Source organism: Haliotis cracherodii, unplaced genomic scaffold (assembly GCF_022045235.1).
Source record: "Haliotis cracherodii isolate W230 unplaced genomic scaffold, xgHalCrac1.p SCAF_3, whole genome shotgun sequence".
NCBI classification, from domain to species: domain Eukaryota; kingdom Metazoa; phylum Mollusca; class Gastropoda; order Lepetellida; family Haliotidae; genus Haliotis; species Haliotis cracherodii.
The window spans coordinates 10,762,837-10,784,084 of record NW_027266286.1 but is presented as its reverse complement, the minus strand read 5'-3'; the positions used below and the strand labels follow the sequence as shown (position 1 = coordinate 10,784,084).

Below are 21,248 nucleotides of genomic sequence, written 5' to 3'. Positions count from 1 at the left end.
CGTGCAATGTGTTACTGCACGTGCATCCTGTGCAGCTGTACACAGCATGTGCAACTCAAAATTCGCTATCACTTTGGAAAGCATGATCTGTGGTTATTCAGAAATTCAAAACTTCTTAGGCGCAGACACAAGCATATCACAAGCATATCACAAGCAAATCATGCCAAGATTGACAGCTGCACGGCGTCATGAAGCCACTGTATGATCCGAGCGGGAATGAGGCAACAACAGGTGGCAACACATTTCCATTGCCATCGTAACACGATATCGGCATTGGTAAGGCGTTATCAGAACACAAATGACGTTGCCAACCACCCACGTTCAGGACGTCCCCGAGTAACGACGCCAAGACAGGACAGATGGATTCGAGTTACACATCTCCGACACAGGTTCCAAACGGCAGTAACGACGTCCCAGACAATTCCTCGACTGCGCCATATCCATCCCGAATCTGTCAGGAATCGTTTACGTCAGTACGGGATTCGACCACGACGCCCTGCCATACGTCCCATCCTGACACACCGTCATCGAGTCAACCGTCTAAGATGGTGTCGAAATCATGTTCGCCAACCTCGAATATGGTGGAGAAATGTTGTCTTTACAGATGAATCGAGGTTCAACATTTCCCACAGTGACGGGCGCCAACGTGTCTACCGGCGTTTGGGAGAACGTTATGCACGCAACTGTATTGTGGAGAGGAATCGTTTTGGAGGTGGCTCTGTGATGATTTGGGGTGGGATAACAGCACGGCACCGAACCCCTTTGGTGGTTGTTCAGGGCAATCTCACCGGTGTTGGTTACAGAGATCAGATTCTGAGGCCTGTGGTCATTCCTTTCCTGCAACGTCATGGCCCGGGATTGACATTTCAACAGGACAACGCTCGTCCTCACACGGCTAGGGTCGCAATGGATTTCCTTCACCATAACAATGTCATGTTACTGCCATGGCCTGCAAATTCTCCAGATCTCTCCCCAATAGAGCATGTGTGGGATTAAATGGAGCGCCGTCTGCGTCGTCTTCCACATCCTCCAGATAACGTCCGTGACTCGGCACAGGATTTGAGGAGGATATGGCATGCGTCGCCGATGCACTGCTGTGATTCACGCACAGGGTGGTCATACCCGTTATTGACTTTGTGATCTTCTGACGTCATCGTAACAAATGTTGTTCAGGTCCCGTTGACATTTTCTTATGGTCCGATCATTCAGCTGCTACAGCGTCTGCATCATTTTGTTCTTGCTGTGTTGTATTTCAATCCAGAATATATTTTCTCCGTGCACAGTTTCTTTATGTGGCTAGTATATCAGTGCTTCAGTTATCGTGTACACACTAAGGAATTTCTGAAAAAGACATTTTGTTGTTGAAATGGCAAACCTTTTTAACGAATTATCTTCAGTGTGGCCTTGCTCCTATAACGTAGTTTACTCACGATATTCCAACATGTCCCACGGAGGACATGTACTATGCTTCTTTGATATACAGTAAATACTTATGGAGTAAAGACGTGATCAATTCTTTTTCAGGCAATGACCTTGAGCATAACTCTTGACATGACCTATAGTGTGTCTATATACTTCAAAGGGCTATAAGGGATGTGCACTAGACAGTAAAGCCCTGAGAGGTAAAAATAACGTGCTGCAGTTGTGGTAAAATTCTGAGAAAAAAACAAAGTATATCACATTTAATTTATTAGTAATTTGTTACACAGTGGCTTTTGCTTGGTAATATTATCTCCGTTAAATGTCTTTAAGATAAGCCATCCCCAGCCCTCTCGGCATAAGGACCAGCACTGAGTCTGTTAATGGAATGTCATTTTGTAACTTGAAACTCCACAATCTCTGCTCAGATCCGAGCACATTCTGACCACTGGAGGACATAGTAAATTGTAGTAGAACTCTATTTCTTCACTATCTGGTTTTGTAGATGCAGATGAAAGAATATCAAGTCTCCATACAAAAATCCCAGTTTCCCAGGAACATCAAATGTCCTTTATCTTTCAAATAGGTTTATTGTACACTTGTGGAGGACATTTTAACGCATCTCTGACAAAATTCAGGCCTGATGCCTTTTTACCCCATTTATTCGTGCCATATGTCCCCGTGGTTTTTTCAGATGAACAACTTACTTTTCATACAATGTCTGTGTCTCGTGTCACAGGTGGGACAGGATGCCCTCACCTTTTCGCGAACACTGTCATCACTATGTAATAGCAATTGATAAACACTAGCTCATGGTATGTTCGGAATCGCACAATGGACTCTTGTGGTCTTTCTGATGATGATGGAAATGGAAAAGGTTTGTCACTATTTATATTACTGATACATTTCCATGTATACTTGTGTACAATAATATAAACAACAACCCAACACAATATATAAGAAAAGTGACTTACGCATGTACATCAAAACTTGATAAATGATTATCTAGTTTGGGATAATACGGGTTTCTCTCCATCAACTGATATATATAGATAGGAATCTTAAGACGTGGATTGCTGTATTCAATTAAATACAATGTTAGACCAGAATCGTGAAAATGGTTATTTATAATGAATATGGAATGTGTATTGTCTGATGATAATAGGGATAAATATGTCTTTAATCGTCAGTAATTGGAACTCAAAAAGACAACTTGTGTTAGAGAACATGAAAAGAATTGTTTCAACAACTGAATTCCATACAATCAATGCTAGTACCCAACACGTTCATATGCGCTATGCATTTTAAGGCACAGGTGTGGTAATTCAACATGTAACATATGGAACATTGAATCTTAAGGTACGGGTATAGCAATTCAACACGTAACATATTATACATTGCATCTTAAGGTATGGGTATAGTAATTCAACACTTAACGTATTTAACATAATGGTTGTTGTCAGTAATATATAAATCTTCAGCGCCAAAGAATAACCAGTCTCCATTTATCTGGGGTAAAAGGCAAAATAGCAGAGAAAATTATATAAATGGATCATTTAAAATCAGTGAGAGTAAAAAAATCGCGACATGGCATGCCTCATCGGTAGCACCAGCTATTCACATAATTGGCATAAAAATCAAGTGTTTGATGCCTGACGCCGCACAACAAACCAGTGATATCGAGACACGATAGCGCATTTACTGTTACGAAATTTTATTTCGAACTTCGTTAGACATTATAAAAACCCAATTTAATGCATGACAATAATCGTAAATCATAAGTGCACAGCTCAAACCTTTCTGTCTCTGAGATGATGCCCAAACGCAGTTTTCATCTCCTGTTTCCCAGAATGTTTCTGGATATATAGGAACACTACTGCTATTGTCATCACCACATCTTACTCAATACTTTCATGATTTAAGATTCCGGCTGTTTTTCTCAGCTCCTTCCACATCCTGGTTGGTTGGTTTGTTGTTTAACGCCGCACTCGGCAATATTCCAGCTATATGACGGCGGTCTGTAAATAATCGAGTCTGGACCAGAAAATTCAGTGATTAATATCATGAGCATCTTTCCACGCAATTGGGATACGATGACACGATCAACCAAGTCAGCGAACCTGACCACCCGATCCCGTTAGTCGCCTATTACGACAAGCATAGTCGCCTTTTACGGCAAGCATGGGTTGCTGAAGACGTATTCTAACCCGGATCTCCACGGGTCCATCATCAACAAGTAGTATGCATTCCTCTTCCACCACATTCAGCAAACTCTCAGGGAGATCCTCCACCTGCACACACAATACCCAGCTAACACACTACGTCTTCACAACGTTGTGGTAAGGTTGTAGATTGGTAAAGTTGTGATATAACGTTGTCACAACGTTATTATTACGTCTCTGTGTAACGTTATTTCACAACGTATTACGAACGTTGCATATTTACGTTGTGAAAACGTTGTGTATGTGATATCACACAACGTTTTAGTAACTACGTTTTTGGAACGTTGTTGTGACGTCATACATTTTGGTTCGCGATAGTCAAAGGAATAGGAATCTTTCATCAAAATCAACTTGATTTTATCAGAAAAACAAATCATTACTATTCTGTATTTTCGGCATTAGGATTTTCATCCCTTGCATATAATAAAACTACCTGAACGCAAATGCCCCTCTCCATAGCAGCGTTTTACGTTACTGCGAAAAATATTGATCTTATTACATAGGAAACCCTATGTACAAACCTTCCAAGATAGCATTCAGACGTTGGCCCTATGTTGGCAATTTTCAAGGGGCGCTACTCTTTATTGACAGCTTCTCATAGAGGGCGCTGTGTTTTTGCACCTCACTTCGAGCAGACGACGCGACACAAGCGCAAGCTCGGTCATCGGAGAACTATTTTCCTCGAATACTAGACTACATGACTACCTAAACATATAAAATATATAACTGTGGTATTTGTTAATGAATACTGATTGTTTCTATTCTCGTGTATGGTTGAAAATGAAAATCAAACTCCACTGAAAAAGTCAACTTCGTATTCGCTACGGTTCGCCCTGATTATGTTTCTAGGTTTGTTAGCACCATACCCGTGCTCGTGGGTTTCACCGAAGTGGTAAACGTCTGAGACCTGCATCACTTCGGGCTTTCCTCCCACATAAAGCTGACACGCCGCGATATAACTGGAATATATTGTTAAAAGCGGCGTTAACCCAACTCACTCACTCACTCGTATTCGCTATCAACCAAACTGAACAATTCAGAACGAGGCTTTCTAAAACTCCGATTCCCTGTATATGATATAATACAAGTATGCAGCCTCCTACTGATCGATGTACGGAGTACAGTTTTCGAGCACCAAACAGTGGCCGTGGGATTGTGTTTGTTGTTATTTAAGAGGTATTGGTGATGACATAGCCGCTTATTTGTTTGTGTATATTAAGGAATTATCTATTTATCTGAGACATTGCATTCTGTTCATTTTCCCAACGTTACTATCTTTGTAAATGTTAGAACATAGAATCTATATAAATATCCTGGCATATTAATATAGAAAATAATAATATTAATTAGGATAAATACCCCAAAGTGTTAACATTTCTATCACTTATTGGTAGGACAATTCATAATTCATATTCAACTTTCATGCTTCATGGGAACTATTTATTTCATTTGGCAATATATATTTTTCATTTGTTTTTATATTTTTCACATCAGGTTTTAGAAACTTACAGACAGGCAGTGTTGATTGTGTGTCACTGATACAGACGGTGTTGATTGTGTGTCACTGATACAGGCAGTGTTGATTGTGTGTCATTGATACAGGCAGTGTTGATTGTGTGTCATTGATACAGTTAGTGTTAATTGTGTGTTACTGATACAGACAGTGTTGATTGTATGTCGTTGATACAGACAGTGTTGATTGTGTGTCGTTGATACAGACTGCCATTTCTGGTGTCCCCCGCCGTGATATTGCTGGAATATTGCAAAAAGCGGCGTAAAATCAAACTCACTCACTCACTCACTGATACAGACTGTGTTGCTTGTGTGCCTCTAATACAGGCAGTGTTGATTGTGTGTCATTGATACAGTTAGTGTTGATTGTGTGTCGTTGATACAGACAGTGTTGCTTGTGTGTCACTGATACAGGCAGTGTTGATTGTTTGTCACTGATACAGACAGTGTTAATTGTGTGTCACCGATAAAGACAATGGTGATTGTGTCACTGATACAGACAGTGTTGATTGTATGTCACTGATACAGACAGTGTTGATTGTGTGTCACTGATACAGACAGTGATGATTGTGTGTCATTGATACATGCAGTGTTGATTGTGTGTCACTGATACAGACAGTGTTGATTGTGTGCCTCTAAAACAGGCAGTGTTGATTGTGTGTCATTGATACAGACAATGTTGACTGTGTCGTTGATACAGACTGTGTTGATTGTGTGTCACTGATACAGACAATGTTGATTGTGTGTCACTGATACAGACAGTGATGCTTGTGTGTCGCTGATACAGACAGTGTTGATTGTGTGTCTCTAATACAGACAATGTTGACTGTGTGTCACTGATACAGACAGTGATGATTGTGTGTCACTGATACAGACAGTGCTGATTGTGTGTCACTGATACAGGCAGTGTTGATTGTGTGTCATTGATACAGACACTGTTGATTGTGTGTCACTGATACAGACACTGTTGATTGTGTGTCACTGATACAGACAGTGTTAATTGTGTGTCACTGATACAGACAGTGTTGATTGTGTGTCACTGATACAGGCAGTGTTGATTGTGTGTCATTGATACAGGCAGTGTTGATTGTGTGTCATTGATACAGTTAGTGTTAATTGTGTGTTACTGATACAGACAGTGTTGATTGTATGTCGTTGATACAGACAGTGTTGATTGTGTGTCGTTGATACAGACTGCCATTTCTGGTGTCCCCCGCCGTGATATTGCTGGAATATTGCAAAAAGCGGCGTAAAATCAAACTCACTCACTCACTCACTGATACAGACTGTGTTGCTTGTGTGCCTCTAATACAGGCAGTGTTGATTGTGTGTCATTGATACAGTTAGTGTTGATTGTGTGTCGTTGATACAGACAGTGTTGCTTGTGTGTCACTGATACAGGCAGTGTTGATTGTTTGTCACTGATACAGACAGTGTTAATTGTGTGTCACCGATAAAGACAATGGTGATTGTGTCACTGATACAGACAGTGTTGATTGTATGTCACTGATACAGACAGTGTTGATTGTGTGCCACTGATACAGACACTGTTGATTGTGTGTCACTGATACAGACAGTGTTGATTGTATGTCACTGATACAGACAGTGTTGATTTTGTGTCACTGGTACAGACACTGTTGATTGTGTGTCACTGATACAGACACTGTTGATTGTGTGCCATTGATACAGACACTGTTGATTGTGTGTCACTAATACAGACAGTGTTGATTGTGTGTCATTGATACAAACAGTGTTGATTGTGTGTCATTGATATAAACAATGGTGATTGTGTCACTGATACAGACACTGTTGATTGTGTGCCATTGATACAGACACTGTTGATTGTGTGTGTCTGATACAGACACTGTTGATTGTGTGCCATTGATACAGACACTGTTGATTGTGTGTCATTGATACAGACAGTGTTGATTGTGTGTCATTGATACAGACAGTGTTGATTGTGTGCCATTGATACAGACACTGTTGATTGTGTGTTACTGATACAGACAGTGTTGATTGTGTGTCTCTGATACAGGCAGTGTTGATTGTGTGTCACTGATACAGGCAGTGTTGATTGTGTGTCTCTGATACAGGCAGTGTTGATTGTGTGTCTCTGATACAGGCAGTGTTGATTGTGTGTCTCTGATACAGACAGTGTTGATTGTGTGTCACTGATACAGACAGTGTTGATTGTGTGCCATTGATACAGACACTGTTGATTGTGTGTCACTGATAGAGACAGTGTTGATTGTGTGTCTCTGATACAGGCAGTTCATCTAAGACAACCTTAGACCTTTAGTTGTCAGGATCAAGAGATCAGGGGTTGTATTCTTGATTGACCCTCATTATGATCCACGACGTCAGCACCATACCTGAGTCACTGCTTTCACTACAGGTGATATGACTTTCCATGTTAAGCTGATTGTAGAGACCAAAACACTTCCAAAGGTGGAATCAACACAACACGTTCACAGATAGAGTATTAATCACACATTCATCCCTACCAACTCCCTCACATCCTGAAACTCTTTATTAAACAAATCAACCATAAATACCACTTCTTAACACTGATTCAACTCAAAACAAATCACAGACAAAACCAAGTGATGTATAGAATAGAAAACTTTATTCAACCATTAGACATCGCAATTCTAAAGTTTTCAAAGAGGAAAACTTCTCATCTAATGACAATTTTCAAGAGTTTTTCTCCCAGCAGTTTCTCTCGGCCATCCAAGAATCCACCAATAGATGTACATGCTTGAACACACGATGACCCTAATGTATTTACATGTGTGGTGACATCGTACGACGCCATGATGATCGGTATATAACTTAGATGAGATATCATTTACATTCTGTACATAGACAACAAGGGTCTGACTAGAAATATACGCCTGGATGTTGATTCCATCCATGTAACACTGTGCATTGGTTAGAAATTATGTTGCTATTGACGACACTGCAAAGCATTGCACATTGTATGATAGGTTACAACACAGACATGCGTGAGAGATAATAACAAGCTGATGTCATTCAAGGACAATGTCTCATTACGTTTAATGTTATAACAATTTCCTCCAAATAAATGATCAGTGAATCTGTATGCGAGTATATTTGTTCTCATAGTTAAATCTGGTTGAAATATTAAAACATAACACATTCAAAATTCTAAAATAAACAATTTTTTTTTACTTATCAAAATTAAAATGGTTCAATATTCCATAATTTATTAAGTATATTTTCAATATTTTTCAAAAATCTGTTGCAATTAAAAAAGATCAATCTACTTAGTTAATGCTAAACATATTTAAACCCCACATTTTATTGTTAGTATCAATAAAATATTATTCCACTTCCAACAATATCAACTGCACTGGAGGGAATATATATCGATATATCTTAGTATCAGTTCAATGGAGCAACAATTTCTTCAACAATGGTACAAAACAAGAATAAATACATGTAAACAATAAATATCTTATATAATCTAATCCCAATATACATTGCACGTAAGTGAAGGATTAAGCTGGATTAGTTAAAGCTAGTTGGTTAGCTTGTGCCAAAATGTAAATCAGCTATCTAAATCAATTTACATCTATCAAAAATATGTCAACAATATAAATTTTGGTTAAAGTTGGTTATTTTATATCCCCCTTCATCAAGTCTGCTTGGTGTCTGTATATTAAGAAATGCTTGCCTACAAATGGGTGTAAGGTCTTAATTGTCATGCCCATTGTTGAAAATTGTACATTGATGATAACGACGACACTTCTTGCATCCCATAATATCATCGATGGCAGTAACAGTACATGCATTATTGAAGATGTTAGTTGTCAAACCTGCAACTTGTCTCTATACCTGATGTTAATGTGACGCACACTGTTAATATAACAGACGTTGATTGCTAGCAACCATCAAGCAGCCCGAAAACAAGACTAAGCTTCCTCCCCATAAGAAGCCGAAAATACAAGAGGGCGTAAAATAACAAGATGTAAAATCACAAGAAAAGGTCAGGTTTAATGAAATAAGAAGTTTTAGAAAGAACAGCTATAGGAATAATCCCTCTACTTGCCAGAGTTAATGGGATATGTTTCCGATTCATTTGATAATCTTATTTATTTCCATAGCAAATCATTGAAATAAAAATCATTGAAATATTTTGAGTATATTCACTGATTCTTCATTTAAGTTTGACCTTTCTTTTGATTTTACAACTGAAGCTAAATAAAATGAAACTGTTCAAAAAATAAATAATAAAATGGTTGTGAAATGATATGAAATCAACATTTGGCACATCAATATGATTCAAGGATCGCCATGCATTAAGCAAAGGGAGGTAACTCTAGCTCTGGATGCCTATAGCACTCAGCCACAGCCTTGTAAATCAGAAAACCTGCTTACTCTGCTACTAGCCTTCTCTCACAACCCTGAATGAAGCCTTCTTGCGCCATGCTTGAAATTGACATACAACTTGATTTCTTTACAAACAGAGTACTTAAACTTTGATTTTTTGCTGAAGATACAAATTATTACTCAGCAAATTAATTGACACACATTTTGATATGAGAAGATTCTTGTTAGAATGATTTGGAGATGAGTGATTGATTGAAATGTACGTATGTCAGTTTCAAGCTATGGAAGTCAAATCATACAATAACACCCTAGTCACAGCAAACACAATGTCATCACGCAATTAATGTGCAAATTACAAAATTATACAATCAGACCATGACGGCTACAAACAGGTTACGCCTACAAAACATGTCACATACAGGCAATGTACATCTGTATAATACACCAAAGAGCAACACATGGTATAATCATTATTATCAGCTTGGCACTTTGGAAGTCTCATCATACACATGCATCAAAATGCATGTGCGGGTGTCCATTTCAGGATGAGCAAACATAAAGAGGAGGAGGTAAATACATCAGCTGTTTCTTGTATATTTCGCAATCAGCATCAGTCATCTTGAAATCAACATGAACTAATCACTGAACCTCCCATTATGTAGTTGGCATTCTTCCAATAGTACAATACCATCCGCAGAATCAATTCAACCATATCAACAAACTGTCAAATAAACTTGACACAATCCATAACAGTAATAGCACTGTATTCCAATATTGTATATTTCAGGCATAAAGCAAAACTTGGTGTCTTGTCACAGAATTTCGGATCAATTTCACGAAGTCGTAAAACTCTAAACTAGCACTGTTACTTTTCCGAGTTCTTGGAGCGTTGGTTCACACAGTTAAGCACTTTCTTCTTTGAAGGCACAAATCAAAATGCATAAGATGTCAATTCGACATCCATCTTCATCAGCCAATGCACACTATGCATGATAAGCATCCAGTAAAAGCAGGAGACAGGCATGTCCAGAACACTTATAACTGACATACACGTCCTCAAGGTTGTCATGACACTTCTAAAATGGTTATAAAATCGGTACATTGGCATCAGTGCCTCAACTTGCATAGTTCCTGGTGTTGAAGAGTTGTTCTAGTGAGAATGTGATCTAGATTGTGAAGTAACTCCATTTCACAAGTGCTGTAATTCTTTCAATCTTATTGAAAGTCTGAGTGCTAAATGAATCTTGTGGTTCATTTAAAGGGTTCATTAATCAGATCTGTCACAATGAACTCAATGTAAGGGTATTAAAATGAACATTCTTATGGCACATGAACTGATACCTTTTGGCAGAAGGTGAACCCAAGGGCGTTTCTATATATTGCTATGCGTCATAAAGGATAATGTTCCTTTAAGCACAACTTCAGCCTTTGAATTCAAAAGCCGTCACGTACCCCTTGAACTGATCCATGGTAAAGACACCAATATACAAATGCTGGTTCACATATAAATGGTCATCAGGGGAGATAACTCTGAGTCAATGTCTCACACACATCTTTCCAAGCAAGAAATTCCAAATCTGTACAGTATTTGCTTGAAATCTTCTCGTCAAAGGGAGATAACTCAAAGCGTTGACTCAACACTAGAGCTGGAGAACTCCTGTATACTGCTGTGACTGTCGAGGCTGGTGGAGTCGCTGTCGTTACTCTGTGGGCTGGAGTAGCTGGCAGCCTCTTGCAGCCTCATCAACATATTAACCTGAAAACACAAGTTCATAGTCAATACAAAATACTCATACTGCATAGGAGCCCATACCTACATTTAATCCTGATGAGGGAAAACTGAATTATCGGAGTAGAATTGAAACCAATAAGAGCATCTTATATTGCATTATTAAAATTGTCTCTACACATTGAGTTGAAGGTGAGGTGAAATTGGGTTTAACGTCATGTGTGTATGTGGCTGCTTGTATTAGTCCAGACTTATGCCGATTTTATAGTGCTAGCCCACTGCGATACCATGCCGCAGTTTAACATAAATACCCCATTCAGACACAGTATACTGACTGAGCTGACCAGTCCTTGTTTTAGACCCTTAATGCTGAGTGCCAGGCAGGGTAACAACAAGTACCATCTTCTACCATCTTTTGGTATGATGCGGCCAGGGATCGAACCACCAACATTCTGCTCTCTGAGCAAACACTCTACCACTGGACCATTGACGCGGTCAGCAAAATGATTACAGTACCTGAGTAATTAACTTAAGGCCAATTAGTTATCTGGAAACTAATGCGAGCATCTCAGATCGCCTTCTCAGTCTCAAGAAATGTAATAAAGATATAACTATATCAACTAAGCTCTAGGTTTCATTACGCTTTTGTTATGCCAGTGAATACTGTAAACAGGGAATTTATTGCGACCGTTTTATTATTGCGAGTTTTGCGAACGAGACTCAATCGCAAAAATTAAAAACGCAAAAATAAGTATAAATAATACATACATATTTTATTCATTGCAACACGTCATCAAATGTTGAAATCATCAACCAGAACCACAAGTTACTCAATAAGTTAAAAACACAAATGAATGCAGAATGGTTACACAATACATAACAAATGACAGTGTAAACAGACCAATTAGTGTCACTGTTACCTCACAGTAATCCTGCCTTCTTTCCGGCCAACTCAGATTAAATAGCTTCGGAGAGAAGCTGTCTATTGTTTGGTAATCGAGCGGTCATCTCAACACAGCAACTCGCAAAAATATCTCGTTGCAGTATTGTCTTTGGTGTGGTATTCGCAATATTTTAACGGCGCAGAAATAAAGCTGTTTACAGTAAGTAGAATTTTACCAAGTTTGTGGCAATGGCTAACCAAGCATCTGGCTGCTCCCTGCAATAACTACGCCCACTGTAAGGCTACATACCAGAGGGTCCCCTGGATCCCCTTCTGAAGTGTTGCCAACTGTCTTCGTCTTCGACTTGTTCCCGCTCACAGAGACCTGCGCTGTCTGGGAATCATAGCCCACATCTTCTGGTCGTATCCGCAGCAATGACTTATCCTTGTCGTTGTTGCTGCCGCCGCTCCAAGGGTAGGACTCTATCACCCAATCTGTAGGATCCTCCCAGGGGGCCCTCTTCCCATACACCTGGAAATAGCAGAACAATTCGGTAACATAGATCCCTTGATGATGTTTTCTGGGATGTGTAATAAGCTGATACCCGGTTCAACTTCAAAACATTCACGGGGCAGTCGGGTAGCCTAGTGGTTCGATTCCTGACATGGGTACAATGTGTGAAGCCCATTTCTGGTGTCCCCCGCCGTGATATTGCTGGAATATTGCTAAAAGCGGCGTAAAACCATACTCACTCACTCAAAACATTCACAAATCTTCCGACCCTAACAAAAAGTAAAGAGTGGAAAAATACATAATCTAATAAGGCTATTCTTTTATTCCAATTTTATGATATTTTTCGCCAGTGATATAAAATATGATGTCTAATAAATTTATTGGATTTCATTTTTCAAGTGATGTCTGAAAATTTTACAAAACCCAAAAGCAAATTTCAGCAGTCGCCTGAAGCAGTGGTGTACTGGTTGATGGTAATGTGGGTATACCTGTAGTCCCTCCCGGACGGCCTCCAGCATGTAGGGCACTAGCGAGTAGTTCCACAGATCCGTGAACCACACCTGGGATCCAGAGATGTCCATCGGACAGGACAGGAACAGCCGTGGACCTGGAACACATGGACACAGTGAGACTTGATCGTCGCATCCCCACAAATCACAATCATTAAATATACAACCCCATGTGAGACATCTGAAACTGACAAAGTTCAAGATAACAGTATTTCTAGGCACATAGAAGTTGGATATATTTATGACAAGTAATACGTTTCACGTTTCAGGGATTCTCTTCTTGACCCTTCATCACCTGATATTCCTTCTCATCAAAGGTAAAATAGGTTTTTCATTTATACAATGATCTCGGATGAAAGCCCCAGCTGACACGGGCCACAGATGTTCCCATTTAGATTTGGTGCTGACTTAAGGTTGGTTAGTTGGTTTGTTGTTTAACGCCGCACTCAGCAATATTCCAGGTATATGAAGGCGGTCTGTAAATAATTGAGTCTGTGATTGACATCATGAGCATCGATCCACGCAATTGGGATCTATGACATGCATCAACCACGTCAGCGAACCTGACCACCCGATCCCGTTTGTCGCCTCTTACAACCAGCATAGTCGTCTTTTACAGCAAGCTTAGGTTGCTGAAGATCTATTCTACCATTATCAGGACAAGTTTGGGATTCGAACCCATGACCAGCAGAACCTGGTAGTCCTGGACCATGAGACCGCATTCATCAAGAATCAGTGAATGTTGTTTTACACCACAGACTATATAATCATAGCTATTTCTCTGCAGCCTGTACATAACCAAGATACTGGCTGTGGAAATAATATCCTTGGCAAAACTTTCCACTTGAGAAAGAAATATCCCAGGTGGCTGGACTAACAAGTGTATGCATAGTCCAATACAAAAATGGTTTAAGAAATTAATGTTTGAAACTTGGTTTATAAACAATATGGCAACTGCCGTGAAGATTTAGGTTGATTGCAGTATTTTCAGAGTATGTTGCCGTAAACTGAACATTGAAGCCAATGCAAGTGATATGAGAGGTGGAATCTGATTGGTCAATAGGAGTGACGAAGAAGGGATATATCTTGTAATCGTCACTGTTGGCGATACAATCAAGCCACAATATTCAAGCCTAGTTCGGCAAAGGTGGAAACTAGACTTTTATAATCAGTTACCTCCCTTGCCTAGGGAAGATGGTCCTTGTCAGTCAACCCTTACAGTAGGAATGTGAGACTCTACCCTGTCATCCCAACATATCTCCCCTGAATCAGAAGCATCCACCAGGGACTCACCAATGGTGACGTCAGAAGAGCTGTGCGTCTCCAGGAACTTGTTGATGTGGGCCCACACTTTTGGCACCCAGTCGATAATCTTGTTGAGGTCATTGTTCCTCATACCTGTCCTGACCTCGGCCTCGACCAGCTTCCGGCGCAAGTAACGCCCCAGGAACCCTTTCACCGGTTCCATGTGGTTGGCACACAATACCCACCTAACAGACAGAGATATTGACATAATATGTAATATGTTGTTAGGCATACGTCACGCTGGGTTATGATAAGATGTCTGATTGATAATAGCACACAATACCCACCTAACAGAGAGAGACTTTGACATTATATGTAATATGTTGTTAGGCATACATCATATTGGGTCATGATAATATGTCTGATGGATAATAGCACACAATACCCACCTAACAGAGAGAGACATTGACATTATATGTAATATGTTGTTAGGCATACATCATACTGGGTCATGATAATATGTCTGATGGATAATAGCACCGATCTGCCATTAGTCTGGCTGAGGAAAGTTGCACTATGAAGAGAAGTTTCTCTTATTGAGTATTAATTCCTAAACTGCACACAATACACAAGTCAAGCGGTATTTGTCTGTTCCTTGGGACCAAGTTCCTTTAAATACTGAAAATATTCATGATGTACCTATCTTTAACAACAACAAAAATCAAGAAAAAAAACCTTGTAATTTTTTAACTGTGTCAATAAGATATTAAAGTTATTAGTAGGGAGACTTTCAACACTTCATCTCATGTCATGTCTGTCCAATCCATCGAACAGTAAGGTGCAACTCCCTTACAGAATATAAAGATTGCAACCAGTGAGTGAGATACATAATGGCACGGTTACCATGGTAACCTGCTTGTACAGCATGCTGTTGCTAAGATACTGACCTGAAGTTGTGGTGAAGCTGGAGGTTTGTGGCAGCATTTGTTGCCTGGTTCATCGTCCCAATGATGTAGGGGCTGAAAGTAACAAATTGTAGAAATATATTTCTGACCATTATTCTGACCATTATTCAGAGATTTCCAAAATCTAGGAAGAGAAGCATATAAATCTTGTTGAAATTGAGCATAACTAAAATATAACATATAAGTTTGAAATATTAGACAATTTGTGAATTCTAAAGTAGCTACACACTAAATTAAATTTAGAGTGATGTTTTCCAATATGCAAGGTACATAACACAAATATATAATCGCTCTATCAGTTGATCATGAATGTTTGGTTTGTTTGTTTGTTGTTTAATGCCACATTCAGAAATATTTCAGCTATATAATGTCAGTCTGTAAATAACTGAGTCTGGAGCAGGCGATTCAGTGATTGACAGCATGAGCAGCGATCTAAGCAATTGGGATACAGTGACATGCATCAACCAAGACAGAGAGCCTGACCACTTGATCCCCTTAGTTGCCTCTTATGACAATCACAGGGGGCTCACGAAGTGTACTATTAGCTTAACTTACCATTTCTGGTACTTGACACTTAGGAAGCCGTTGAAGACCTCGCCCAAGGAGCCCACGTGGTGCAGGTTATCCAGTATGATGACAGTCGGCAGTTCATTCACGTTCGTGTTCTCACACTGTTCCGCAATATTTGACAAGTACTGGCGAAGGTCCTTCGAAGACTTGTGGTCAACATTGAACGTAGCCACTGATCCAGCGGTCAGTTCCCGTCCAGATCTTGATTAGAAAAACAAAATAAGTAAGTAAAACTTGTCCCACATAACCATAAAGAATGGGCAATTGTCTACAGTGTTGTCTTTTATTAGTGGTACTATATTCAAACAAATTATTAGGGGTGAAACGATACATAAAGGTCACGATACGATAAGGTCACAATATGATATGTATCGAGATATGCATATTTATGTCAAATCACGTGGAACTTCATGACATTAAATATTTCAGAGCAGGTTCCAAAGGAAAAGGTAGCTGTAGCAGCTCTTCTTACTAATGAACTTGAAAAGCTAATTACAACACATTTTGCAGTACATGTATTTAACTGACAAAATGAGTTGTAAGTAATATATTTTAGCAATTTTACCGTCTTGTATCAATACAGAAAAAAACATATTGTGCATCGTTTCATCACATGAAAACTCACAATGATATCGTTTTGACCCGATACTGATCAAGCTCCATCTGTTAAATTGTAGAAGCACCCACAACAGAATTATAGTAAGCTTCATACCTCCACCAAAGCATGACCCTCACACAAATCTCAGAGTGATCCAACCAGAATTTGAATGCTTTTCACATTCATGGTATCATAGTACCTTACCCCAAATTATCTCCCCTTGGCCACCATTTTGTTTGAACCCCTCATGTTCATACAAGACACACTCACCTCAGCACCAAATGCTCAGCCAGTTTCTGAGCCAGGTAAGTTTTCCCTGTCCCGCTGGGGCCACACAGGATTATCCTCCGGTGTTCAATGAGGAGGGAGACATATCGCTGGATGATCGTCTTGGGGATCATCGACTCAAAGGCAAGGGAGTCCACACTGATCTGCTTTGTACCTGAAGACATACAAACATACAGGTCTTATTTCTGTACAGCATTTCAATTAGTCAAGGCCATAATCATTTTGACAGAAACATTTGAAATTAATGTTTGATGCATGATCTTTCACTCCTTGAAGCATAGCTGATGTGCATCATGAAACGTGAAACCATGAAACATTACAGCTTACATGGCAGATGTATTTTAAGAAAGTGTCGGAATTATAATTGACTTTTTTACAATATTCTCTGATCATATTGTCAACTCCAATTTTCAAACTACACCAAACCATCACAGTCCATAAAAACCCTGTTTCAGTAAAATCTTCTTGACTAATGAATCACATCCATGGATGTGAAACGTATTCAGTCCAAATTAATTGTTCAAATGGTTTGATTTTTTTCACACTGTTCCTTAGCAGGTGACATTATATCGATAGTGCCTGATGATTACAAGTATCAGAATTTCTGTTGCAGGGTGGCATATACCAGGGTTAAAAAATTGGCGCTAGTCCTATAGTCCTTGCACAGTAGTTAAGGTATCATAAGGACTAGTAGATATTTGTCATTTTTAGGGGTTTTGCTATATATTATCATTATAAGGACTAATGGACCCAAAATGTTAGTTTCTACCATGATATACCTGTATATTAGTGCTGCGACAAGTCCAAATATACTGCCCGGGTACCGATCACCCTATTACCCGACCCTACCTGGGTACCCAGCGTAGGTCTCAAGGGATAGGTACACTGTCTGATTGGGAAATGTTTGACAGAAGCCCTGGCAAAAAGTATTTTGCCCTAGCATGTTATTCTCCCATTGCTTGCTACCTCCCTCACCTTTAAGACAGATGCTGATCTGCATTGTTTCCCCGACCAGGTATCCCACAGGCAGGAGCTCAGGTAGATCAGCATCTGTGGACACAAACACACATTGAAACATAAATAACACCACAGAGGCACCATGACAGACAGAATATTATGTTTACATCTCACTTGCAATTATATGGATCATACCGTATTCAACATAATAAGCGCCCAGGGCGCTTTCATAATTAGAAATAGAGGGCTCTAATTAGAATATTATTTTGGTGGGAAAAAAAACAGAGTTGAAAGATAAATTTTATGGTTTATGCTGACACCCTGAATTGTTTATATATGAGAGATACATTTTTCCAGAATTTACTGCCCATAATTAAGGGTGCATATAACACACAAGTGCATATTATACGCGAATGAATAAGTCTTGTGTACATTGATCAATCGGAAGGAGTGCTAATTTGTATTGTTCACTGGCCGATATATTAGCAAATATCGCCGTGGGCGCTTATTACGTCGAATACGGTAACTATTATACCTACTATCCAGTATAACTAAATTGCGACCCAACACGATTTATGCGAGATGATAAATCCACTTACCAGTAGTCATAACATAAAACATAATTGATAAACACAATCAATTATAGAGTGTAAGGATATACAGTAAACTATGTTTACAACGAACACACTTATTGTGAACTGACGGATAAAACAAATTGCTTTTTTGGTCCCGTCCATTTTCTGTATACATGCTGTATATATGCTCATAACGAACTTCGGTTATAACTAACGAAAATTAGTGGCCCCTTTGAGTTCGTTATAACCATAATTTACAGTATACAAAATAATACTATTTATCTGTACATTAAAAGGCGCAAACACTCAAAGATGTCACAACAGGTTTTGGATACAGAAAAAATCATATCGTCATTTGATAAAAGTAGGGCAAGTTGTTGACATTAAAACCATGTTATAACACTTCTGTAAAATATCATGACATAAAAATACACATAAAGCACAGCTTTATAAAACAGGAGTCTCATGCATCATACTATTATTGATGCCTGTGCTACTATCAAACCTGCCAAATTTTAACTCCTCTGTTCATTAACATCCACAATACTGGTCCTCTCATCTTGACTGTTTCAACCAGTCTGTTTGTTTATGTATCTTTATGCATATCACAAGTTTTCTATACCATTACATACATAAGAAACAAAAAAAAAAGCACTATAATAATGATGTGATTTTATTCAAAAAACAGGTTTGGAATTAATATTTGTGTCGGATCAACTACCGTTTTGTTTACAGTCAAATACACACCTTTGGTCCGAGTGATGTCGCCAATATGGTAGGAGAAGACGCTCTCTGCACTCAGACCTAGGTTGGTGACCGGATCAACTCGTAACACGTATTCCTGTCAACATATCATACATTTCAGAACAGTTTGTTTGGATGACGTTAAAAGATTGTCATAAGATCACAAAGTCTGTATTTTTATCTCCAAAAGAAGGCGGTGATATTGATTTTATTTTTGAATTGACAATTTGAGTGGACTACAAAGAAAAATCATGAACTAAATTTCGCCTAAATTAATATTCCAGAAAAAACATCCATAGATATTATTACAAACTTCTATCCATATATTGTGAAAAATATTTAATTTACATGATATATTTGGTCAAAATGGACACCTGTTTTGGTCTGTATAATGGAAATAAATATTACTCATAGTCAGTTGTAATGAAAGTAGGACTTTTGTCAGTATCTCTTATAACCTTACCTTAAATATTTTCCTGACAATATTATCAAGGATGTCCCATTTGGTCTTGCCACTGACAGACAGTGACCCAATCAGCACCTCTGCTGGCCTCTGTAACACAAACAGGAAGATATTCACAATTACTTTGAATTTGACTGCAAATCATGAAATAATGGAAGCATGAAGTTTTGAAGAAATGTGATTGTCTCCTCTTTGCTTGCTTGCATTGAAGTAGTGCAACTGCAATATGGAGTTTATCATAAAATGGATAGTGATATCGATGCCATAAACCGATCTGATAAATAAGCAAATGATATTGCCCAGGGTGCCGTTGTACAAATCAACCTTAGCACTGCCCAGGGTGCCGTTGTACAAATCAACCTTAGCACTATGACTCTTGTAAGTCTATGTTAAGGTATGGAAGTTGCGATCACCTTAGTGCTAAGATCGCTGGATAACAGCACCAAGGACTACTTTTCAGCTCCATATATGCAATGTCTTCTGATGTTCCTAATAAGATTAGATAGGGGTGAGGTGAGGTGAAACGGGGTTTAATGTCGCGTCCAAGATTATTGCACTTATATAGCGACGTGCATGTACGTGTGTGTGTTTGTGTGGCTGCTTGTACTAGTTTGGACTGATGCCGATTTATAGTGCTAGCTCACTGAGATACCATGCCACAGTTTAACATGAATATCCCACTCAGACACAGTATACCGACTCCGAGTCGACCAGTCCTTGTTTTAGCCCCTTAATGCCGAACGCCAGACAGGGTAACAACAAGTACCATCTTTTAACGTCTTTTGGTATGACGCGGCCAGGGAACGAACCCCGGACCTTCCGCTCTCCGGGCGGACGCTCTACCACTAGACCATGGAGGCGGTCGATTAGATAGGGTTTCCCCGATGTGAGGGTGTTTTCTGAAGACAAACACGGCTAGAATATGATCTTTTCTTTACCTCAATGCCCATCCGGGTTGGGTCTGGGTTCGAGCCCAGATATACTGTGATCGTCACTCGTTTCCCCTCACGGTCATTTGCTGCTGTCTCAGCCAATAGCATGTCTACAACCAAAGACATAAAAACATAAATAAACAAACATTTCAGATCATCAACAATAAACAAACATTTCAGTGTTTCACAACAACGCACACTCATCAAAATGAATCGCTTACAAGGATATGATACCTCCCTGCATGAAGATCTGACGACACCTCCATCAGAAATCAGGTTCAGGGTTCAGGGGTCACCGAAGGCCACCATCTATGGAGATGTCCTCAGATCTTCATGCGGAGAGGTATTGTATAGGAGTAAAAAATCTCATTTTGATGAGATTGCACAACAAGGTAGCATATTGCACTTCATAGTGTTTATACTATAAATGAAGAGCTTTGAATACACAAACTGACAGATGTATACATCGACATGCAAGGTGTATGTTATGTTAGGAAATTAAGAGTGAGTGAGTGAGTGAGTGAGTGAGTGAGGTTTTACGCCGCTTTTAGCAATATTCCAGCAATATCACGGCGGGGGACACCAGAAATGGGCTTCACACATTGTACCCATGTCGGGAATCGAACCCGGGTCTTCGGCATGACGAGCTAACGCTTTAACCACTAGGCTACCCGACCACCCCTAGGAAGTAGAATATAGGGATGAGAATGGATATTTTCCTTTTCGGCTGAAACTAATTTGCAATGGAGCGTGGTCCATAAATTGTGTAT

The 21,248-nt window shown here is 39.3% G+C and overlaps 1 protein-coding gene across 13 annotated transcripts in view; it reads right to left on the bottom strand.

Annotated features, from left to right (window-relative positions):
• Positions 1 to 7,772: 7,772 nt before the first annotated feature.
• The window catches only part of LOC139473941 (neuron navigator 2-like), a 733,750-nt gene continuing 720,274 nt past the window's right edge, over positions 7,773 to 21,248 (bottom strand). For all 13 annotated transcript variants that reach the window (XM_071256769.1, XM_071256765.1, XM_071256766.1 and 10 more), the window contains 11 exons: positions 20,485 to 20,588; positions 19,547 to 19,636; positions 19,087 to 19,180; positions 17,783 to 17,857; positions 16,790 to 16,961; positions 15,907 to 16,122; positions 15,334 to 15,405; positions 14,435 to 14,631; positions 13,121 to 13,239; positions 12,429 to 12,650; positions 7,773 to 11,262 (listed from right to left, as the gene is read on the bottom strand). In XM_071256769.1, the coding sequence (XP_071112870.1) occupies positions 11,128 to 11,262; positions 12,429 to 12,650; positions 13,121 to 13,239; positions 14,435 to 14,631; positions 15,334 to 15,405; positions 15,907 to 16,122; positions 16,790 to 16,961; positions 17,783 to 17,857; positions 19,087 to 19,180; positions 19,547 to 19,636; positions 20,485 to 20,588 (1,496 nt within the window). In that variant the 3' untranslated portion in view covers positions 7,773 to 11,127. The remainder of the gene's footprint in view (positions 11,263 to 12,428; positions 12,651 to 13,120; positions 13,240 to 14,434; positions 14,632 to 15,333; positions 15,406 to 15,906; positions 16,123 to 16,789; positions 16,962 to 17,782; positions 17,858 to 19,086; positions 19,181 to 19,546; positions 19,637 to 20,484; positions 20,589 to 21,248) is intronic.